General features: G+C 40.5%; 2 protein-coding genes and 1 long non-coding RNA gene across 6 annotated transcripts; 2 read left to right on the top strand and 1 right to left on the bottom strand.

The window, feature by feature from the left end:
* The first annotated feature begins 54 nt into the window (after positions 1-54).
* On the top strand, positions 55-9,969 carry trmt44 (tRNA methyltransferase 44 homolog). Its single transcript, XM_022248901.2, has 9 exons — positions 55-709; positions 1,915-2,020; positions 2,326-2,557; positions 3,135-3,311; positions 3,968-4,146; positions 4,924-5,107; positions 5,947-6,409; positions 6,638-6,754; positions 7,586-9,969. Exons 1-9 carry the CDS (start codon positions 184-186, stop codon positions 7,828-7,830), a joined length of 2,229 nt encoding a protein of 742 aa, XP_022104593.2. The 5' UTR covers positions 55-183; the 3' UTR covers positions 7,831-9,969.
* Positions 3,209-12,700, bottom strand: LOC147798027 (uncharacterized). 4 transcript variants are annotated; one of them, XR_015426548.1, is made up of 4 exons: positions 12,553-12,681; positions 11,578-11,675; positions 10,763-10,919; positions 3,209-3,339 (listed from the first exon to the last, which is right to left on the bottom strand). It is a non-coding gene; the product is annotated as an uncharacterized LOC147798027 (long non-coding RNA). The 4 variants fall into 4 exon arrangements; XR_015426549.1 differs by lacking the exon at positions 12,553-12,681 and adding an exon at positions 12,325-12,468; XR_015426551.1 differs by lacking the exons at positions 11,578-11,675; positions 12,553-12,681 and adding an exon at positions 12,325-12,468.
* On the top strand, positions 12,672-23,167 carry LOC147798026 (nucleolar complex protein 4 homolog). Its single transcript, XM_087141673.1, has 11 exons — positions 12,672-12,851; positions 14,165-14,413; positions 15,388-15,492; positions 15,941-16,093; positions 16,838-16,972; positions 17,631-17,793; positions 18,048-18,108; positions 19,017-19,127; positions 19,749-19,912; positions 20,697-20,893; positions 21,105-23,167. Exons 1-11 carry the CDS (start codon positions 12,690-12,692, stop codon positions 21,219-21,221), a joined length of 1,617 nt encoding a protein of 538 aa, XP_086997799.1. The 5' UTR covers positions 12,672-12,689; the 3' UTR covers positions 21,222-23,167.
* Positions 23,168-23,415: the final 248 nt, after the last annotated feature.

Genomic DNA, 23,415 nt, shown 5'->3' with positions numbered 1-23,415 from the left:
TACATGTGGCGGGTACCAGACTTCAGGACTACGCGTTTTTTCCCCAGCATGCATTACAGTCGGAAAATGGCAGCGCTTCCGGTGATGTTACGTACGATGCAGCGTTAGCGCTCATAAATTGTTTAATTTCTTGAATTTTGTGTATTTTCATACTGTGGCTCACTTTTACAAGCGGTAACAAGCATGGAAGGCATTAACTGGCGAAATATTAGAGGGATCGTAACCTCTTGTGGGGTGGAAACGTTTATGAAAGCAGTGGAAATTTGGCTGTTGAAACCGCACGTCGTTAACCGTAGACTTTCAGGAGCAGTCGTTATGTGCAGAACGCACACGACGTGTAAGAACAGTGCAGCGACGACGTTACGGCAGCTTATCAAACAGTTTTCAACCACAAGCTGCGAATTGAGAGACAGTTTCCTTACTGAGAGTATTGCAACATTTACGGAAGACCACTTGCATGACCTTGATTTGTCACATGGTAAAATTGGGGGTAGGCCTAAAAATGGAAACCTTCCAGAAAATGAGCGCATCAACAGAGTATTTGAACTGGACGAGCAGAGTCACGATGTTGCAACTACTAGTCCACAGCTGTCAGATGAAACATACAGTTCAGCAGTTGAGCTGTATGTGAGGAAGCTTATACCGCGAATCACCGGACATACCAGACATGGAAATACTGAAGAATCCTTGAATGAAATAATAATGATCGGTAATTAATAGCCTGACCGCCTTTTTAAACATTTGGACAGGGTCGGACTATTGACCGACAATATCTGAATGTTTAAAAAGGCAATTTGTAGAGTCTAAGTTACTGTAACTTGGACATGTTGGACTACATGTAGATAGGCTGTCGGCCCTACTTATCACAGTATTGAGCCAGTACTAGCCATATGGGGCAGCGCAGACATCCGGGGTTAAACAAAAATACGGGTAGCAACCACACCGCGGCCGGTGAAAACAACTGCAATGAGCATGCGCAGATCAAAGAAAAGATTGCATAACTGGATCCTCGGACTAGCTGGTGCGTGCGTACATTGCCAAGGTCCCTGTTTGCACCGGCGTAGTAGGCCTACCTGTCATTTTGTGAGAATACCGGATGTCCGTGCTGCCCCGTAGGCAGATCAATTTTTCACCAATTTAGTTGTATGAAATTTCATTCAGTTGGTTATGTGTTCAGTCTGAACATGTCATAAATTTTGTTATTCTTGAGTTTTTTGAGTGGAGATGATGAAAATATAGTGTGTCGTGTGTACATGTATTCAAACAGTGGAGGCGCACATCACAACTCGAGTCCCTGTATTTGGAGACCCTTAATTTGGAGACAAAAGCAGTCTCCTGAAAGAGAAACTGTCTCCAAGGCGACAAGTTTTCCCAAGTGGGCTTAGGTAAAAAAATATCCACATGCTACTGTCAATTTTTCTCCCATATTTTCCATTCATATAATTTAGTTACGTTGTTTTTCTGAACTTTGTGCCATGTGACTTGATTAACTTTATCATAAAGAATTGATTTTCAAAAAAATTGTTTGAATGAAGTCTTTTCTCCACCCTTTATGTGCCATTGCAGACTCCTGCTTGTAATGGTGGGATCTCCATGCCCACTTGGAAAAAAATTGTCCCCATTGTCTCTTTCTAGGGACTGGTTTTGTCCATAAAGGGACTTCGAAAAACAAGAACTGTCTCCGATGCGCCTTTATTGTCAACAGTGGATAGGTTAGAAAAATGGAGAAAGAGTTCAGTATTCAGCCCATTCTTGGAATTTTGTGAACATCAACATGTTTTGAAAAACATACCTGAAACGACTTTTCCTCGGCTTCAGTTTTACCCAAGCTGAATAGGATGGAGTTTGCCAACAGTGGTGGTGAGTACTGTCGTGGAGGTGATGATTTCTATTAAATGTTTCATATTCTTCCAGATCATGTTGAGTGTGAAGCCACATTCATTCTTCTACAAAGAGAAATTGACAACTGGAATGCACTTCAAACGGTTTACAGACTGAGCTTCTCTTCAAAAGCATCAAGGTAATGTAACTTATTCAACAGGAAAGGTTCTTCAGTTTAAAAAGTCATTTGCTGCACATTCCAATATTGAATAGTTGTTACTTTTTGCTTCAAGAGCAAGTGAAATTTATAAGTGTGCAGACATTTCGTATGAGTTATGAATTTGTAAGTAAGAAAGGACAGGACAATTAACACAAGAGACGTAAACACTGGTAAAGGCAAAGAACTGCTAACAAAGTGCAGCAATTGGAAAAAAAATCTTTCCAAATGGCATGAACATCTGCACAACTGTGAAACTCCTTTTGACATATCCATCCTCTCCTCAGGATCAGTCTCCATATTTCAGAGAACTACAAAGAGCCGCAGTCCCCATCCCTAGCTGTCACATGTCCAACGGTAGCCTGGCTGCAAGACTGCTTACTGCCCAAGATAGCCAAGTGGGCATCCAAAGTCAGTGCCGATGCCCCAGTGAAGAGTTCCCAGGTCCTCGTATCCATGGAGAAATACAGCGCTCTGTACGGGAAACTGAAGAAAAAATACGGAGCAAAATTTGTCAAGGTGTGGAAAAAGATTTTTGTCTCTACAGCCCCTTCAAAATCAGACAGGATATACAGAATATAGGGAAATAACCAAATCTCTCTGAATAAAAGAAATTGAACTGATGGCAATAAAAACTAAAATCAAGAAAAGTGTGGATGAAATGTAGTGAAAAGTAATTGCAATTTTGTGATATGTGATTGTAACTTGTATATCTCTACTCTGGGTTACACAGAACCTCGTAGAATCGTTGTAAAAATGGGTATATCTGTGTATTAAGATAATTCTCAACAGTGTTCATTAAATAGAAATCAGTGGTGCAAAATTGAGTTTAGCACTCTGAATCACAGATTCAAATCTAGCAGAGGTTGCACAATCTTTTTGTGAAAACTGTATAAAATAACTGCAGAAGTATTTGAAAAAAAAAGAATTCCAAGTCCTTGATGTCAAGACACCAATGCATTTCTATAAGGTAATAACATGCAATATAGCTTTGAACTTGCAACAAATTCTACTCAGAAATGCTTCCATAATGTCGTATACAAGGATTTGATGAAAAATTGGTCGTAGTATTATGATGATTATTATTTTAAATCAGATTTGGCCAGAGAACACCGATCCCCTGAAGTTTGTGTATGAGGATGTTGCCATAGCAACCTACCTGATTGTTCTGTGGGAGCAAGAGCGGGTCGAGAAGGGGTTGAAGAGTCCCCAGTCCTTTGTTGACTTGGGCTGTGGCAACGGACTGCTGGTGCACATACTCAATGGTGAAGGGGTAAGTTGTGGTATGTTGAAGGACGACTCTACGAAGCAGAATTAGAGTAAAAAAGATTGGAACATGTTTTTGGAGAATCAGAATGTACTTTTTTTTTTAATTTAACCTTTTTTAATCTACTGTTATTGAAAATGCAGTGTTTTTTGAAATTTCCGAATTTGTGTGAAATTCATTTGTGCTGAAAAAGATTTCAGTCCATACATAGTATTTCATTTGTGGAAATGAATTCCAAATTTGAAAAGCGCTCTTTCTTTGTTAACATTAGATTTAAAAACCCATTTGATTTGTTAAAACTGACGTCTGTTTCTCCAAAAACCATATTTCAAGCTATTTGACTTAATTCTGCTGGGTACTAATCCTTGCACATACATGCAGGTATAGACTAATATGCGAACAGTTTTAATGTCCGACTCAAATTATCACAATGAGTTGCAAGTCACCAGGGCAACATTTGATTTGAAGGCCTTTGAAAAGAATCTGACACAATGGAAAATCCCCAGGATTCTCCAACATTTTTCACCACATAATATCAAAATGAAAAAGCTGTGATTGCTTAAACTAAAATAACAATTTCAAAATGGTCTGAAGATTTCATTTTGTGTGGAACCCGGTTATATATGATAAAGTTACGTTTTATTTCACGACTATTTTTTTAGTATCCTGGAAAGGGCATCGATTTGAGAAGAAGGAAGATTTGGGACCTATATGGACCAGAGACCCATCTGGAAGAGTGTTCTATAACTCCATCTGATACTTTCCTTTTCCCGGATTGTGATTGGCTGATTGGCAACCATTCAGATGAGCTGACACCATGGATACCGGTTATGGCAGCAAGGTGTTACTTGGAGTGTTTTCTCTTGGGTTGGATTATTTGGGTCTGGTGAGGCTGAATGTGGTTGGGATGCTTGTTTGGGATTGGGTTGGGCTGAGTTGGATCAGGTTGGATTTGATTGGATTGGGTTAGAGTATATAAGATTCGATTGGATTTTTTCGGGATGGGTTGGATTGGGTTTGATTCGGTACGTAGGATTGATTTGGTTGGGTTAGATTGGGCTAGGTTAGTCTGGATTGGGTTTGACTTGGTTGGATTTGGTTTGGTTTGGTTTGATTGGGTTGTATTGGGTTGTGTTGGGTTGTATTGGGTTAGGTTAGGTTGGAATTAGGTTAATTGAATTGTGTTTTATTTTGTTGCATTTGGCTAGGTTGATTTACTTTGGGTTTGTTAGGTTGCACAGGGGTTGATTGACTGATTTTGGGTTTTGCGCAGGATGTATTGGGTTTAGATTGACTTACTGATCAAAATTCTAGCTTGGCTTCAATTGGATTACATTGATTTGCACTGAATCAGGTTGACATGCAGTAAATTGGATTACTTGTGTTCACACTGGGTTTGGATGGGTTAAAGCGGGCATTGAATGGAGAAGGCTTGGTCAGGTTCAGATTGAGTTCTTGTATGCCAGGCTGGCTTGAGTGTGAAAAGAAGGAACAACCCGGGAACAACCCGGAACATCCCATAGCAACCCGGTTTCACCGGATAGCTATCATTCTTGCAGCCACCCCTGTAGCAGTGTATTCTGAGCTTATATGCAAGTGACCAACTCCATATTCACAGGTCGTCCTACTCAACCAGATACTTTGTCCTTCCCTGCTGCTTCCACGACTTTGACATGAAGTACATGAGGACCGACCAGACCAAGACCCAGTACCGTGCCTACCTGGACTTTGTTGAGGAAGTTGGGCAGGTGTGTGGCTTCCAAGTGCAAGAGGACACAATGAGAATCCCATCCACCAAAAGGGTGAGACTGATTTCTGCCATTTTGCTGTAGTTTTTTTGGCCATCAGTGAGACTATCTCTTGATACTATCATATCTAGCAGGCAGATGTTATCCAGTAAGTTAATATGTTTAAAAAAATAAATGTACTTACGGCAATGGCCAATAAAATGAAACATATACACATAGTAAAAAAACAAACTCTTCAATGTTTTCGAAGCGGGCACAATTATGTGATGTGACATCTGTTTCTTCAGTAAGTTGGTATGTTGGACTTCATCATTCTGAGCCCTGTGTCATTTGTTTTCTGTGCTACAAAAGCCTATTTCCATGAAATCAACTTTAAGAAGGCCTTACGCACACGTTTGTGTGTACATCAAATACATCTCAGGTGCTGCAGCATCACATCAATATGACTTTATGGAAATTAAATGTACACCACCCATACAACCCTGTACAGTTGAACCCCAATAATAAGGGGACCGTTGAAACAATATCCGTCTTATAGCAAGATAAATGTTAGGTCCAAAGTGTTATTTTCTTTCTATTACAAATAATACAAGGTCTCTGTAACAACAAGAAAATTTTTACAGTCCCAAAGACCTTGTTATAAAGGTGTTGGACTGTATTGCATCACTTTCATTTAGGAGAACCTGATAGAAACTTTGTTTCCTTTGGGCTTTTTATTTTTTAACTGTATTTATTGTGTGTGTGTTTAATTTAATCTGTAAATTTTGATTCCTGAAAAATAAAGTAAATGTACAAATATCAATACGTCAACCTTGGACAGAGAGATCACCATTATGCACTTTAAAGTAGATTATTGAATGGTATTTTAAATGCCAGTTTTATCACTTGTTTAGATATGCCAAATTGGAAGTCACAGAACCTATCCACGGGAGCAGTCAGAAGACATTCGTCAGCTGATCACAAAATACATTACAAGCCGACGCGCACACAGAACTGCAACCGTCCATGATAAAGAAGTGGAGCTGGCTCAGGAGGGCACCTCATTAACATCTGAAAGAAACGTCAGTGGCACCAGTGCCTCACCTTCTCAAGGACAAAGTGCCGGCTTAAGGTGCGGTAACCAGACTCACTGTCCAGAGTCTGACAGCAGAAGCAGCGAGGCCTCGTTGGTTCAGTGGGCCCCTCGTTTTCAGCCCCGCAAGAGAACTGAGCCGGTCCGGAACTGTGCCAAAGTGGACTATAACTTGAGGCAAAGGATCGTCAATGAGGTGGCACGTGCCATACTGACAGAGGCAGGCTCGGACGTTTCTGACAGTGCGAGAGACAGGAAAGAGAGGAAATTATGGAGGAAAGGAGGTACTTGACTTAACTGTGTTACACTAGACTCTAAGGGTTCGGGCTGCCTGATTTTTCATCCATTTCATCTTATTCCTATCTCATTTGTATTTCTTCTGATGAGTTATCTTTGCCTTTAAAAACCAACATGTGGAAAAAATGAAGTCACGCGGAAAAACCGTCTTAAATGAAGTTCTTCAATTATTTTGAAAACTACTTTTCTGTGACAACTGCTTGTCTTTCTGTCAGGCTCCTTGACGTTTGCTGAGATTGCGAAACTCTTTGACAGTGACACCCTGAAAAACCTGAAGAGTGAATGCGGAGGCTTGAAGACTCTCCTCAAAAACTCCCACCAAGTTTTCCAAGGTAAAAGAAATGCGCCACTGTGATGCCTTAGTGTTTGTAAGGATGGGAAGTGCGTTTTAACTCTTGAGCTTCACCCTCTAAAAGACTATCAGTTGCTTACAAATCACTAACCTCAGTGCCTGAATTAACCCCTTCGTGCCCGATGACGGTAAGAGCCGCCGTAAAAATTGAGATCCTCAGCCCACTTTTCAGCTATTATTCTCGGCCCACGCTCGAGCGAACACAGTGAAAGAAGGCATACCCTGGCTCTTGTATGTATGGTGATTGGCCTTTGTGTGTTGCCAAGAAATGAAAAGGCCGAATTTGCATCATAATCACCAGCTTCACAATAGTCCCACTTTGAAAAGAGGCAACGGGAATGTGGAAGCGTGAATAGAGCCGCATGCTACCGAACAATGAGCCTTTTCACTGTGTAATTCAAAGCGTGCAGAGCACGCAGGGCCACAAACCGAGAATTTACGGTTTGGTAGGTGGCCTTCATGGCCAAGCGAGGCTGGAATTCTCGGAGTCGGCTTTCGGAAAAAAGTTCCCGTCGTCAAGGGGTTAACCCCTTCACGCTGGGATTCTTTTGACCGTGACTGCTCGGCTGTGGTATGCCCAGTATGCAAAGCCCTGTCCAGCAGCAGGCCACAATGATCCGGCAGCTGCCTGGTGAATAGACTGTATGTGTGGTATGCACTAATCCTCACACAAAGCCGCAGCTGTCAATGGTTCCGGACGCAAAGGGGTTCAAAGAATTGGTTTCTGTTTACACTTCACATACAAGTACATTATGTCTAAATTATTTACCGTGAAGCAATTGTTTTAATTGTTACTGTTTGAACGATGCAGTGTCCAACACCAGTGTTGAGATTAGAGACTGGTCGGCAAGTGCCCCAGCACAGCAGACCCATTCCAAGAAGCAAAAAGGGAAGAACTCTCGGAAGGAGGACGCTTTCAAGACAAGACTGTGCTGGTTTCACACCTGCCACCCCGATGGCTGCCCTCGCTTGGCCAGCCAGTGCCAGTTTGCCCATGGAAACGATGAACTGAGGAAATTGGCAGTGTGTACTCAGCCACACGCCATCCATGTGTAGTACCATTCACAATTCCCTATTTGCAGCTGCTTCGATATAGGAACATTTTCCCATGAAGCCATGGTTACTTTTTTGCACTGCATAAAACAGAAGTGAAACATCTTAATTATTTGCCATCGGAAGTGTGCTGTCCAGTGTTGTATTCGAGGCTATCATAAGTTCCTGTAAGTCCATCACAAGTCATCACAGGTCATCGAGGCTTAAGCCAATTGACAAGCTATTGAAATGAGCTGTGACAAAAGCATTCTTTTGTCATTTTGCACCCTGTTACTTATGACTGGCCTTGTGGAGGGACTTGTGACTGGCCTTATGAAGGGACTTGTGAAAGGACTTGTGATGGACTGGAATACAACACTGGAGCTGTCAGTAGCCACTCAATTGGCAGCTACCATCTTGGACCTTTTTTTTCTCGGTCTCTTCCAGACACTCCTCAACAACAATTTTGGTCATTTGGTCGAGAGTGAGGTTGAGGAATTGCACAGTCAGAAATACTTTTGCCAAAAGTCTTGGGGGCCACAAAATATTGGGGGGGGGGAGAAATTCCTCAGAAAGCAAAAATCCCCCCTCCCCACCCCACCCCCAAAAATGACAAAGCCCATCCCCCACACAGACACCTCCGTTGGTCAAATATTCGATGTGGTAGGAGCATCGTAACAACTCGTCTTCGGTTGCAATGAAGCGAGTGCACCTTTTTTTTTCTAAAGTTTTACACTCAAAATTAGCTAATTCCAATAGAAATTGCAGACTGTAAAAAGACAAGTCATTATTAATGATTTCTTAATTTACCTATAATGTGTACAACCTCAAGACTTTCCCTGGACACAGTGTGCAGCACTCCAAGTGACCCAGTATGTGATTAAGTGTGAATGCTTGAGGGTCATATTAGCACCAATCTCTGGGTTCTTATAGTTTTCTAAAGTATTGGAAGTATTAGTTGTGAGTTATGCTACAAGAATTGTTTGCGTCATAGAAAGTCAGTGACACACAACCGCTTCCAACCATTACAAGATCAGTAATAACAAGATTCTGGATATGATAATGTATAGTGTAAAATCTTGGCACTTGCGTGCAGATTTCTACAGGCTTGAACGTCATTTACTCGGCGAGGATGAGAGTTCACTTGATATGAGCATTTTCACCAGCCTGGTGGAAACCTCCAGTATACAAGCACAACATGGTTTGAGGGTGGCTAGCTGATATTAGCTTGTCAGGTATTGGAAGTTGTCAAACTACTTTGAAGCCAAACCTAGTTTAACACCTAATACCTTAGGTAATATCGAGCATCTAGCCGAATTTAAACAATGATATTTGTTGTACTATACCTCATACATGTGGCATCACTGAGCATTTGAAATTGTTTGACACTTACTTGAGCCACAATCCTTTCACGTGTAGCTAGCTAGGGTCTATATTCATGTTTTGGCACTTCCCAGAGGGACAGTCCCAATAATGCTTCACGAAGCGCACTTGCCCCAGGTTAGTTACTCAGCAGTCTACTATGTTTGTGTGTATTTGACCCCTTGTGGATCATAAATATGTATGAGATATGGTTATTGTCATCTGATTATAGCAAAAAAGTTCGGTTTTGCTCCTCAGCATGACATGGCTGAAATCACTTTGCGTTTTCATATTGACTCGGTTGAAAGTTTTCAGTTTCTCTGTCAAGTTAGGAGGTAGATAACTTCAGGCCTGTACATGTTTTCTAGAATTGTCTTTGTATAATTCACATTAACTAATATAGTGCACTTTCGGTTTATATTAACTGTAGTCAATAATCAAACTGTGTACTGTACGTACATGGACATGTTGTTAATTTTCGAAATATATCAACTTCTGATTTGTTTATTACAGATTTTAAGAATGATGCTTTGATGAGACCACAGAAGTATGCAGTTGTCTCCACATCAAGAGCAAAGTAAAGCCAAGAATTTTTGGGAATAATTCCTTGCTCTTCAAATCAACAAAGAAAATCCACGGGCTTGTGGGTTGTTAGCTTTCTTGTTTCAAAAAGATATTTCTGCCATATTATTATTTTGACATTTCTTTTGTTGGTTTCCTTTGGTAGGTTAGCGTTCTTTGACATCCATACAGAGTACTTGCAGTGCACCAGTCAAATAAAATAAAAGTTTACAAAGACTACATTCTTGTTTGATATAGTCCCTGATTTGGCGTCATACTTTTGACATACTCAAGAGATTTGCTCATTGCTTCAAAGACCTCCATTTAGTAATAAAAACTGTTCAAAATTACACTCACATAAGCTATTGCTAATTTCCCTTCTTGAAGTATGTGAATGTATGGCCGCCTAGTGGTTGTCAGGTTAATCTAAAAAATGAGTAGACCTATACAATCGCAGGTTCAAATCCCAGCTGGGGGAGTCATGCTGGCGATTTGTAATTTTATTTTTACTCCAAAGTCCTAATGTCATAACATTTTAAATCAAATTCAAAGTTCAACTGCAGGATGTGGGACTAAGTCTGATTTCTGTCTTGCGATATGAATTCATGGTTACAATGTTAGCATGAAATGAGACGGAAACACCGAACACGTTAAGTTTCCATGATAGCAAAAACAAAAAGAAGCAAATCAGTACTTGTTCACAGTCATATATCCTCTGCTCAGAATTAAGGATTTCAAAGCAATAGTTTAAAAAATTGATCAATTTTGAAGGTGTGCTTCTGATCAATCTTGGCCCAACTATTTGCATTGTTTTAAAGTTGATAGCCTTGTAACCAGAGTTGCTGACACGAGTCGTTATTTTTGTGACGTGACTTGTAAATACCAGCTTTGACTTGTGACTTGACTTGGACTTACAAAAAATGACTTGTGACTTGACTTGGACTTGCAAAAAATGACTTGTTACCAACCCAAGTCAGACGTTACTTGACCATCCCCATATATTTTTAATTAAGCTATTCAGTTAACGTCTTACGTGCATAAAAAATGGACTTCGGCTTGGGCACCGGCTTCTACTTAGCCCAGCTGCAGCTGTAGATCAGGGCAGCATGCATATCATGCTGCTACGTTGCGTTGATGCATGACCAGGATAAACAGCGCCCTCAATATCGTTTCATCTCAACACTTCCACCCTGCAAAGTACATTTGTTAAATTAAAAAGAGTTCCAATATAGGACAAAGTATGTGATAAACTGCAAGAATGGTAATTACAACACAAGTGAAAAGGGGGAGTTACCTAGGCATTGTCAAAATAATTGGAAAAAAGGTTTTCAGCTGTCCAAAACTCATCTCGTAACTTCGCAAGTTGACGCCTGGTTCCTTTTGCTTATTACAGCTGGACAAAATGATGTGCAGCTTGGATTAAGTGACTTGTGGTTAGACCAAATGACTTGACTTGCCCTGTGACCAAATGACTTGTGACTGGACCTAATGACTTGTGACTTGGACTTGCAAAAAATGACTTGCTGCCACCTCTGACTGGGACAGACATGCCTGTAGATTAATCTTGGAGAACATCCATTCACTGGGGAAGAACTTCCCACTCGGCCAGCTAAGCATTTCAAACAGTATTGATACACTTGCCTGATATTTTGCACTGGGATGAGTAACAACCCTCAAATTTGCCTAATTTCCCATCAAGCCAGCTGAACGGTCAGGAAATATTTTGCCTAACTGTCTTTTAAGCCAGTGGATGGTCATCAAAATATTTGCCTAACTTTGTACCAAGCTAACGATTGGACACTATTTGCCTAACCATCTATCTTCCTAGACATCTAACAGTAAACTTACTCGTTTCTCTAAGCAGCCATGGTCGAGAATCATTTGCCTAACTCCACTGACCCAGCTGCAGAGGTTATAAGAAATTGCCAAATCTTCCACTGACCCAGCTACACCGTAAAGAGATATATGTGATTTGCCAGTTACATTTTGATATGTAATTGCACTTGCAGTCAAGAGCAGCTTACCGTTGTTATTTTACAAATTTACCCAAAACAGCACTGTAGCAAGAAATTGGGGTGAAAAAAGGATCACTTTTTTAAACATGTTCTAAACCTCCCTCTTTGGAGTCTTGTTGGCTAGTTAGGTCCATGTCAATTTTGTCAACTCTTTTCACAACGTCGAGCTGGCTCATAGTATGGCTGCTCATACAGTGAACTTTTTCAAGATTGTTGAACTGGCTTGACGGGCAGGCCATTTCACACCGACCCTTTATGTCCTCCATGAAAAACATTGGGTAAATGTTTCAGGACCGTTAATGTACTGGTTCGGTAAGGCAAATTGTTTCAGAACCGTTTGTTCCACAGTGGAAAATATTAGACAAATTGTTTTGTGACTATGAGGTGGCTCATTGTCAAGTTAGGCTAAAAGTTGCTGATTACATGTATTCTGAGTATTGATGGATCAGTGGAAAAGTGGCATTAAAACTTCTTAGTAATTGTTAGTGAAAAGTTAGGCAACCTGTTTATGACTGCCAGCTAAGAAACCCAGACGAAACATATTATCACTTTGTTTAAATTATTTTCTTGTTCTTTTTACCTCACACTGTCACGACTTGATGATTCCAACGGCCGAAAAAAATGAGTTAGGGTCTCTCGAAATGAAGTCACGCTTACAGTCAAACAAAGTTACATTTTCTAAAACAAAATCGTAGGATTGGCGCAAAGTCCTAAGCGTGGTACATTTACTGTGCGGGTTGTGTAGCAAGGTGGGTCGTATTTTTAATTTTGAAGATGTATTTTGCTTTGAATTAAAAACCACACTTACTACTGCGAAGTATTTCGAAGTTCTCCTCCAGAGACAAAACATTTAAGCTCTTCTACCTCTTGTAAGAGTGAATAGCTATTCAACCTTCTCAGGACCGCCAGCCCTATTGAAAAAAATGGAGTAGACCAAAATTCAAGATGGCTGCGCCCACCAATGGACCGATGGAGCACGTGGGATCACAGAAAATGACCCAAACCCAAAGAAAAGCAGTGATTTTTAACATCAAAGAACACGAAAAACTCTTTCTCGAAAGCAGGGAGCATTCTAACTCCTTGGTGGAATTATTGGAAATTGTTCAGGTGAGATATATAGGCTGAAATTTAATCCTACGGGAGTGTGTGTGTTCGATCACGCCATCCATCATTGAATTAAACGTATATCCCTCTATTTCCGACATAGGCGGCGGTGTAAACATACATGCGTTCCAAACCATTGCTACTTTGGGAAATTCTTACCAACATTTGCATTTGAAAACATTCATATGGGAAAGAGTTCCATACACGCACAGTACTAATTTTCCCTTAAAATATTTTAACAGCCATCAGAAAGTAATAGCCCTAACATGTTCCAAAAAGTGAAATTTAGCTGAGAACATTCTGAAGCATATTTTGTTACAGACTTAGAAAACACATAGGTTTTTGGTGTTCATTACCAGATAACCTTCAGCACCCTGTTCCTTCAATAAGGAAACAAAGTCTACTTTCTCAAACTAACTAACATTTTGACCCTTATTAAGGAACCATTACTAAATCCTGATAGGCCCAGTTTAGGTAAATTTTGACGGAGTTCATTACCATTAGCACCCTGTTCCTATAAGGAAACGAAGTCCACATTTTCAAGCTAACCGACATTCAGACCTTGAGGATCCATTCCTTAATCCTAGTAGCTCTAGTTTAGGTAAATTTTGACAATATTTAAGCAAGAAAACCAGAATTTTTTACCCAACTTTGGCAAAAGATGACCGCATCACACCATTTTGTTTCACGTCTTGTTACCCGACTCAGCCATTGTGGATATACTAAATTTCATAAAAGAAACATTTATGGTTCCAGGTCAAGGAACCAGACTACAAGCGCTGATTCGTCTTTGTTCACAGCTCTTCGTCACATCATTTACACTGCCGTTTTACCCCATAATATCCCTAAAAAACCAAAAGCCCTGTTCTCTTTTTTTCTGATATGAAAAAGGACATCACCAACAACTTGTTTAGATATGTTTTTTGAAAAAGTAGAATTTGTACATAGGAACAGGGTGCTAAAGGTTATGAACACCGGGTTTTTTGAGACAAGTCTCATAGGTTTGTATACGGGGACATCAAGTGTTGTCCATATATGGATCTCTTTCCTTTTTATTGTACATGTTATACTTATAGGAACAGGATACTAAGTAAAGGAACACGTGAATATCAGCCCTAGTTCTTGTCAGTTTGAACATGGAAAAATCACCTGTACAGCAAACTTGGACTACAGTCTTACAGATCTCGCATCTCAGTTAAAAAAAGCTCTCGTTATACCTCCATGCACATGCAGAGTTTCCTTTGTGGTAGAGTATGAAAACGGAAATCCAAAATCATAAAACAAATGAAACTTTCCACTTTGGTTTTCAACAACAGTCCGATGACAAGACAGTTGCAACTGCAGCAGTCAAAAGTCTCCACAAGATATTCTCCCGGTTGCTTAGTAAAGATGCGCTGACCTCTGACACGCCGAGGACGAAGTCCATGAAGGGAAACAGGGAGACGAGAGAGGCTACTGTGAACCCGGAGGAGCAGTACAAGGCCTGGCTGCAGGCCAGGTACCATGACTGTCTCAGGTGCTTGGCGCGGGTGATTGACACCTTCACAGATGCGCCTGCACTTCAGGTAGGCTCATTTGTCTCTGAAGCAGGTAACAGTCCAGTCTGTACTGTCATCTAGTTGCAAAGGCAAACGGGGGTGGGAGGGGCAAAGGAGGCCATGCCCCCCAACAGTGCAGCCAAGTTTTTAAGCAGTGAGGGAAAAGCACGAGGGGGGGGGTGTTTTGTTCCCCCTCCATTCAAAAGCGTGTTAAAAAACCCCAAAGTTAGCCTCCTCAGTGGGGTTCCTAAGGCATCTTCTGTATGTTTGTTACACAACTCGTTCATCCACCCCTGTACTTTGGGGCAGGGCTGAGTTGTTTGATCAAGGTTTTCATATTTCAGGCAGGCTTCACACTCTGATACGAGAACAGGCATAAATAAATCGACCCACAGTCGCCAAAATGACGTCACCCTCTGCATAAGGCCACAGGAATATTTTCTTTTACAGTCGCAAGTTCAACAACAGCGAGTGAAAACAGAATTTGCTATTTTTTTCCCCAGACTGTTAGATTTTCATTCTTTGGTCCACAGTCCATACATTGTCAGGATCGCTGATCTTCTCTCCACTGACCATTTCATAAATTAGAAGAGAGATTGCCCATAATAAGCTATTGTTGGATTCTGCACAGAAGGCTGCAAGGCAAAATGAGCCCATGTCTACAGTCTTTAGTTCAACTAGAGTACTCTTTTCAAAGATTTACTTTGAATCGAGGAAATTTTAGCATTTTTATAATAGGTTTTTACCCTTAGCCTGACCTATAATCATAACACTGTGTTGTCAAAAACCTTGCCAAAAATTTCACAAGCTGACTCGAGTAGGACTCGAATCTTTGCTGCTCACTAGTGCGGATGGCAACCACCGAGCTTAATGGGGTTTGCTGGCCAGTTTGAGTCAGATGCAGCAGTCGGCACTGCAAAATGCTCCTCTAAAGGTTGTGTCCAAAAGCTTGTAAGCATTCAGCACTGTTTAGTTTCCTTTCCTCTGCTTTTATTTGGCAGGAAATAACCCTGTGCAGCCTCATGAAGCTTCTCCAAACTGAGTCCAACCACCCTCTAAGGAAAAAGGACTTGGATGGATACACATTCCCCATCAGTGTGTTGGCGGTAAGTTTGAACCAGCAACTGTAATAATGGTTTCTTAGTCAGTACCCGTAGTTTTGATGATGGGTGATTTCAATTGTGGGCTGAGCCGGGAATCAAACCCAGGCCATAGAGGTGGAAATGCCCACCTGACTCCTTGATGCCAAAGCAGTCCCCAGAATCCTTTAATCACTGCCTTCCTTGTTAGCACTTGAAAGTGAGCCACTTGATATAAATATGATGTCCTATGGCATCACTTCTCTGTTCTCAGAATTAGGAAATAACACTCAACCACTGCAACTTCTCCTTAGTTAAACTGGTTATTCAAACTTACTTTATAATTTGGTGACTTTTCCACAAGTGGCTCTGTTTTCTGCCCAAAGGAAGATGTATGTAATTTGTTTTAATTGACATTCTGCTTCTGAATTTTGTTATCATTTCATGTAAAATTTTTTTGTCCTTTCCTCCCAAGCATGTTGTTCCCAAGCTTCTCTCTAAGGACACAGACATGAAGGACTTGATTGGCCGGTTCCAGGAATATCTGGAGTATGATGACATCAGGTTCTACGCCCTGAGCCAGGTCAGACAATACCTGGGCCAAATTGTCAAGAAAGACGACAAACAGGTGAGGTCCCAGGCCCAATTTCACGGTGCTGCTTTATACTGTAAAGCAGAGTTTTTTGCTAACCATAGCCCCAAAATTTCCTTTTTGGGAAGCGTATTTCACGGCGAACATGTCACCATTGCTGTGCTTGGCACATGAATTACATGAGTGTGCATAGAGATTCCCATTCTTACGTCACTAAGTAAGCAAACTATACCTCCGAGGTCAGTGTGTCCTGTGCTATACTTTAATACTGCTGACAGTCTCCATGAAATTTGCAGAGCCTCTGTTGCTGTAAAGTTGTGTGCTTAGCAGTGCCGTTAAATTGGGCCCTCGACATCAGAGGGTGGACATCTAGTGCTTTCAGTGTGGAAGAGTGTGGAAGGAGACCTCTGAACCAAATTAAAAGTTTGCAGTGTGTATTTATATGTAGGGCCCCATTGTTCTATCAGTGTGAGTGCGCGATCACGTTGCATTGGCGGCCAGTTGACCAAGTATGAAATCTCTGACTTCACTTCCCCTTTTTGAAACAATCTTCCACGAGTACAAATTGGAAAGAAAAAGTTATCAGCCGATGGCAGAATTATTGGCAAATCGTGGAACAACATTGACTGATAGGGCAAAGATTAAGCGATTGTGCAGATTGACTGACCAAGCCCATCAGCTTTTTTGGCTGATGTAAATTGTCATATTTCTGCTATAATTCTATAAATGCCAGCTTCCAGACAGCTGACTTCATTTTGTACATTTCCGGTTTATGCTCAGGACCTGACTGTACTCTGCAACAACACATTTGCCCTGCTAGAGCATGTTACCATGCCGACAGCGGGGGAGGACATTGGCAATTTCATGTGCAGAGCTCCAGGGGAAGATGAGGAAGTCAAAGTGACGTCTCTTAAGGTACCTTCACCCTGACTTCCTTGTGAGATGCTCTCCCATATCTATCCAATTCCAACCAATGGCGTAACCTCTATACTTGAACGGAATTAGTCGAAGATGCCAAATAAAGTTTATTACCAGCTTAGATCTGCAGTTTAGAATGTGATGTAATCATGCCAAGATGATGATGGATTTTGGCCAGTTTGGGGGAACATTGATATGTGATGGAGTTGGGTGTTTGGATGTAACTGATGTATTCTGAAAAGCTCAGGTTGGAAATAATTTGATGATACGTGAAACAAGAGCTTAAAACCATGAAACACTGGTTTAAAATTGGATTGAATATGTGACAGTTTGCTAGGAAATGATTAATTTTTAAAAGTAATTTGAGATTGGTCAAAACTTGACTTGAAAGACTTCGGAAGCTTTTGTTTACTAACTGAATAGGCTTTCCTGGCGACTTGGCAACCTAACTCTTCACCAAGAAAGGAATTTTTGGCTCCCCTGCATTTAGTCCAGCAACTTGTTAAATTGAATCGGTTTCCTTTGAACTTTTGACTTTTGAAAAAACACAAGAGATAGACGCACACGTTCCCCCTGAGTAGTGTAGTACTTGGAAATCATCCGACATGTGAAAAATGTACAAATCGTTTGACACTGAAGGTGTATTTTTGACCAGAACCACCGGAGACATTTCAGTGAATCCTGGCTGGTCTTCCTCAGTCTTACCTTACCCCCAGCCATCTACAAGAAGGCGCTGGTCATTCTCCATGAGGTGGTCATGCCTCACATGTCAAACCCACTCTTGCTGACCGACTTTCTGACCATTTCCTATAACATCGGTAAGAAAGCTTCAATTTCATTCTACAGTTACCTAACTTTTCAAATAAATCCAGGGGACCAGTATCAACTTCTTTCCGTTTCTTTCTTAAGGCCGCCACCTCTCCTTTTTCCCTGTTACTTTTTTTGTTTCCCGCTGGTTTGTTAATAATTTTAGGCTCAAAGATTGATGGTGCTTTATGTGTGCATTGGCAATGACTTTGTTTTATTCACACTGATTATAATGTGTGTCATTGTTTCTTATATGTGTTTCCAGGAGGTGCCATTAGCCTACTAGCTCTCAATGGCTTGTTTATTCTCATCACCAAACACAACTTGTGAGTCTCAGTCACATTGGAAAATACAGTCATTTGCAAAAGTTTAGGACCACTCGCACAAAACTGCATGAACCCGCAGAAAAAAAACAAATTCTGCAAATTTATCATAGCAACTTATGTTTATTGTCAACGTGTAACCTTAGTCTCTCGGTTGATGAGTATTTGACTACATTTCTTCTATGATTTAAAATGTTAACAGTCTAATATGCCCTCCTCCATTTCTGATGACTTAAAGTGGCTTCTTTTTACCCATACTGCATTGCAGTTAAAATGTCATACAAAACCCGCCTTTGCAAAATATTTCATTCGAATGGGCTGGTATCACAACTCTGATGTTATAGACCACTGTAAAAACATTTTATGTGATCATTCAGTGAGACAATAAAATGAAGGCCCAGTGACAGAAATACTAACAAAATTCCAGGTGGTCTTGAACTTTTGCAAATGACTGTATGCTATGTGAATGTACACCGTTGACTTTGGAGGAATGCATGTAATGTTGCCTGGACTTTTACTTCCGTCAGAGGAATGGATTTCGTGGGTGTCATGGAAATGTCTGTAAAACCATACTGAGTGGGCTATTTATGACTTCACAGAGGCATGCTAGAGATCAAGAAAACTGGAAACATTATTTGTGTGTATCAAATTGGAACTCTTCATCACATAGGTTTATAACTTGCTCCTACACCCACATGATCACCATATCATTTTCAGTTAAAAGCAAAATACTTGTTGAAACATTTGGTTTTGTAAGATCGCAATGCTCATGTTTGACATTTGAGAGAAATTCCCATTTTTTAAAGTTTTAAGAACAAAGTACTTGTAAGTTTGTTTCATCCAAAAGAATTTGTACTTTTGATTTTCTTATGCTGAACGAGTGGTATTTTCAAATTTCTGAATTTGACCAGAGAGTATCCAGAGTTTTACAAGAAGCTGTATGCATTGTTTGAGCCAGGTATCTTTCACGTCAAGTACAGAGCACGCTTCTTCCACTTGGCGGATCTCTTCCTCAGCTCAACGTAAGACAGTTTTAGTTAACTTCACTTGAAAAAAAAATTGTCTTGCTCTGTTTTCTGTATGAGTTGGCAAAAGGATCATTTATCATTCTGTTTTTCATCAAAATCCTCCTTTTTTGTGAATAGGTAAAATGAAAAACTATTTAAAACAAACAAGAAAACAAAAACCTGCTACAGACTTCTTACCGATTGGAGTAAACCTAAAATGGGAAATGTTTGAGGCCTCAGACTGTTGCTTTGATCCGAACATTATCTCTTTTTTGAGAAGAATACTTCTTTTTTATCCTGATTTATGAGGATTGAAATATGGGTCCTTTCTATCTTTTTAGTTAGATGTGAGAATTCCTCAGAAGTTTCATGGTTGAATTAAAACTTAAAGCAGATCAATCTTGACATTTTGAAAAATAAACAAACTTCTAACTAGAATTTCATAAAATTAAAGAACTAATTCAGTATAACATTTTAGCTGTTTCCATTTTAATTTCACAGTCATGTTTATTTACATGCTTTTTGTGTATTTTTTTTTTACAAACTTGGTCAAACTTTGCCAAGCCACTCTCTCTTCCAGCTCTGACAGAAGAAACATGCCTTTTTTTTTAAACAAACTCATCTGTTTGACATCAGGTACTTGCCAGCTTATCTAGTGGCTGCCTTTGCCAAGCGACTCTCCCGTCTAGCTCTGACAGCACCCCCTCCAGCCCTGATGCTGGTCATCCCGTTCGTCGGCAACCTGCTGCATCGGCACCCCAGCTGTCAGGTGATGGTGCACCGACCCGACGGTCCATCCGGTGAGTGCCTCTCGGTACTTGTTATGTCTTGGTTACTTGTTCAGGGTCCCCAATGCAGAAACAAACTCACACACACTAGTGTGTATTTGCCTGCAACTGGGGACCCCTATTGTTCCTCTTTTGTTTGTACTCTAACTTTATTAGAAGACCGCCCATATGTTTTGTACACAGTCGTCAATCGGGGACCCTCTGTCAGTCGGGGACCTTATTATCCTCTATTGCTCAGGGTCCCCAATTGCATGCAGAAACAAACTCACATAGCCCAGAATGAGCAGAAATTTCCACACAAAATGATGCAACTGGGGAAATGGGAGAACAAGCATGTGGTTGGAAATCATGACATTGAAATTGTGTGATCCATGACTTGTGGGTAAGGTAGACATACTGCATACTCACTCTATCAAGACCAGTTGACACACTTAATCTCTATTTTATGATAGAACTTTCTTGTCAATCTTATGATCTTTCCACAATAGTGTGACACTTTGCTAATGATTTGTAGCTTCGCTTAAGTGATGCATTATACCTGAACTATCGCAATGTAGCCCAAAACCACATTTTTTGTGATTACTCACTACAACATAATGGGCAGCACTGTTGAAATATTTAAATAGAGTATTTGTTTTTAAAAAACATTGCAAGAATTAGCCTAATGTAAGTTTCTGACTTTCAAAATAATGTAGTCAATCTGAATGTGCAATTATGGCTTTTTCTTCAAATCTGTAGTCTTTGAAAGTTTGCTTTGTGGAATGACTACGTGAGCACGTTTCCGTATTTTCTACAGAACTGGCAGATGACCCTTATATAATGGATGAGACAGACCCTGCCAAATGCCGTGCCATGGAAAGTTCACTATGGGAGATACAAACTCTCAAATCCCACTACCACCCAGGGGTGGCCACAGCAGCTGCATGGATCGACAGGCCCCTCCCTAAGGAAGAGTGGGACATCTCAGAACACCTGGAGTTGTCTACTGCAGAGGTGGGCTAGACCATTCTGTTTGAGGGTTGATTATGGGCACAGAGATCAGGAGAAAACAAATTCCTTGAAGAGAGTGGACCTCTGTGGTACAAATGTTTGTCTGGCTGAGATTGCTGTGATTAACTCTATTATAATTATCACAAGCATTACCCATGAAATTGCTGCCCATGATTGATTTTCTCATGAATATTCATCCTTCTTTTCTATATAGATGATTGGCTCAGTGACGAATAAGAAGATGAAGGCAGCTCCTGTTGAGTTTGAACCTCCTAAGGGACTATTCGGGGACAAAGAGGATACCTTTGCCAAGCTTTGGGCTTGTGACTGAAAAGTCATTCTCTTCATTCATCATTTGCCTTCAACCTTAAACTATCCGAAGTCTTTCAAACCCATCAATGAATCTTACGAGATTTTGATGGTTTAAAGACAATGGACTGCATTCTTGTGCATGGGCAGAGATTTCTTGTCACAAGTGGGAGGGGGGAGGATTTCTGGAAGCTCAGCACGGCCTCCATCCCAGGTGAGATCATGATGCTGGTAAGTGCCAAGTCTGGAGGTGCAGGCTAAGTGGGTGGGCTTAGTCAGTGACTTGAAAAGTCGGGGGGGGGGATTATATTCGTAATTCCCCCCAGGTCACCCTCATCTCCCTTCAGGGTCTCCGCCCATGTTCTTGTGTCCGCCATCTTGAATTAAAAGTGAGGCAACGTTAACTTTTTCAAAACCTGTGATTAAAAATAGCCGGAACAGACTAAACGTTTATTATAAATTATCGCCACTTTACACTCAGAATGATTATAATTTGTGATAAAGTAACAATAACAGAACAAAATTACATTGAATATGATAGATTCAGGGAACACAATTGAAAATGGTTTCCCCGTGAATAAGGTCCAGTCGTTATTGCTTTCCAAAGGGGCTTAAAGATGAAAGTCGAATTTGTGTTTGTGTTTTAAGGGGCCAGTCAAATTAGCAAGGTTTCTTTAATGGCCGTAAAGTTCTTCAGTGTTTCACCTCCCCAAAACATGTTACAGTTTTGACTATGTATACAGGCATTAGTTTGAATGGACTAATAGAGTACTTTATGTTCTTTACAAAGTTGTATTTCCTTTATAATGTTGAAAAATGGACAGATCAACCCTTTACCTGTCAGTTTTGACTTGAAAATGAACATTGCTCTTCATTTCAAAACAGAAATCATTCTTTGGTCTCAATCCAGTTTCTTACTGAAGAATAGGTCATGGAGTGCATAATACATGGGAAAATGTAAAACCTTCAATTCTTCTGATGTGACAATTACTTAAACAGCCTCCTTTTTACCGTGTTTTGTGCCTAAATGAATTCTTTGCCAATCGCTCCAATGGCCCAGATTTCGTTTAAACTTGAGACCTACTAAACACTTCTCAGTTCTCATGATTTTGTTGTCTAGTGTTCTTCATCCCTTGATGAAATAACCTGACTGGTCATTGATGGTGAATATATAGGGCCAAATTCCAAAGTGCTGCTCGGACACATTTTTTGGCTTACTGCATCTGTGCACGTTTCACATTGGTCTTTTTTCAAGTCACTGATTTGTTAGGTCCCTAGTTTACCATTGAAACCAATTGAAAATTTGCAAAACATATCTTTGTATAAAGTGCAATGGAATACATCTGTGGTAGAACTTTCAGTTGCATTGAGGTCGGAGGGTGTCAGGTCAAGAAACTAAACTTGAAGTCTGGAATAAAAGCCGAGCTGAGATTTGGAAAGCCCTCATAGACTCAAGCAGTAAGTGCAACAAGGAGCACCGATCAAAGGCAGAATTTCTGTAAATATTTTTATAAGCACATCTCTTCTGTAAAATGCTCTAAAGGGTTTATTGTCCTTAAGGTGAAAGTGAAAGCATAAGGGAATCACTTTTGGCAAAAGTGAATGTCACAACCAAAAGGCAGTGCAGACTTTGTCAAGATGTTGCTTTCCCAAGAAGTGTTGACTTGCTCAAAGATCACACCGCAATTTCTCTGCTATGCTTAGGACGGGGCATCTGGTAACTGTTGGGGAATTCTGTAGAATTGAATCCTTTGCACTGTTAATGTCTGGCCTGTCTTGGACATTTGTATGTGACCCACCACTAAACATAGCCTTGATTACAGTTTCTTATTTTTGTCTATATTATTTGACTTTTTGAAAGATAATCTACAGCTTTCTTTACTGTGTGTTGGGAATTGCTAATTAATCCTGAAATATCGGGTGGCGAACAAGGAAGTTTCAAATAAAGTGTAGAAATTGAGAAGCCAACTCAGCCTTTTTGAAGTCTTTTGAATCAACGGTTTAACCTTGGGACTGAGGAGACTACCAGAGAGAAGGTCACTTCAAGAGCAGGAAATTTCAGGTTAAGATTTTCTGCAAAACTGTGTTCCGTAGTATCCTGGCAAAAAGTGACCAGGCATCCTAATGTGTTTTCTGTCTGGTTATTATTTTTCATTAAAACTGGATTGACTAAGGGAAATTTAAAGCCAACCCATATCAACATTTATTTGAAATCC

Source organism: Acanthaster planci, linkage group LG09 (genome assembly GCF_054643075.1).
Source record: "Acanthaster planci isolate LZ-2023a linkage group LG09, COTS_SCS, whole genome shotgun sequence".
Classification (NCBI taxonomy): domain Eukaryota; kingdom Metazoa; phylum Echinodermata; class Asteroidea; order Valvatida; family Acanthasteridae; genus Acanthaster; species Acanthaster planci.
The sequence above is the reverse complement of the archived record's forward strand: the minus strand, read 5'-3'. Positions and strand labels throughout refer to the sequence as shown.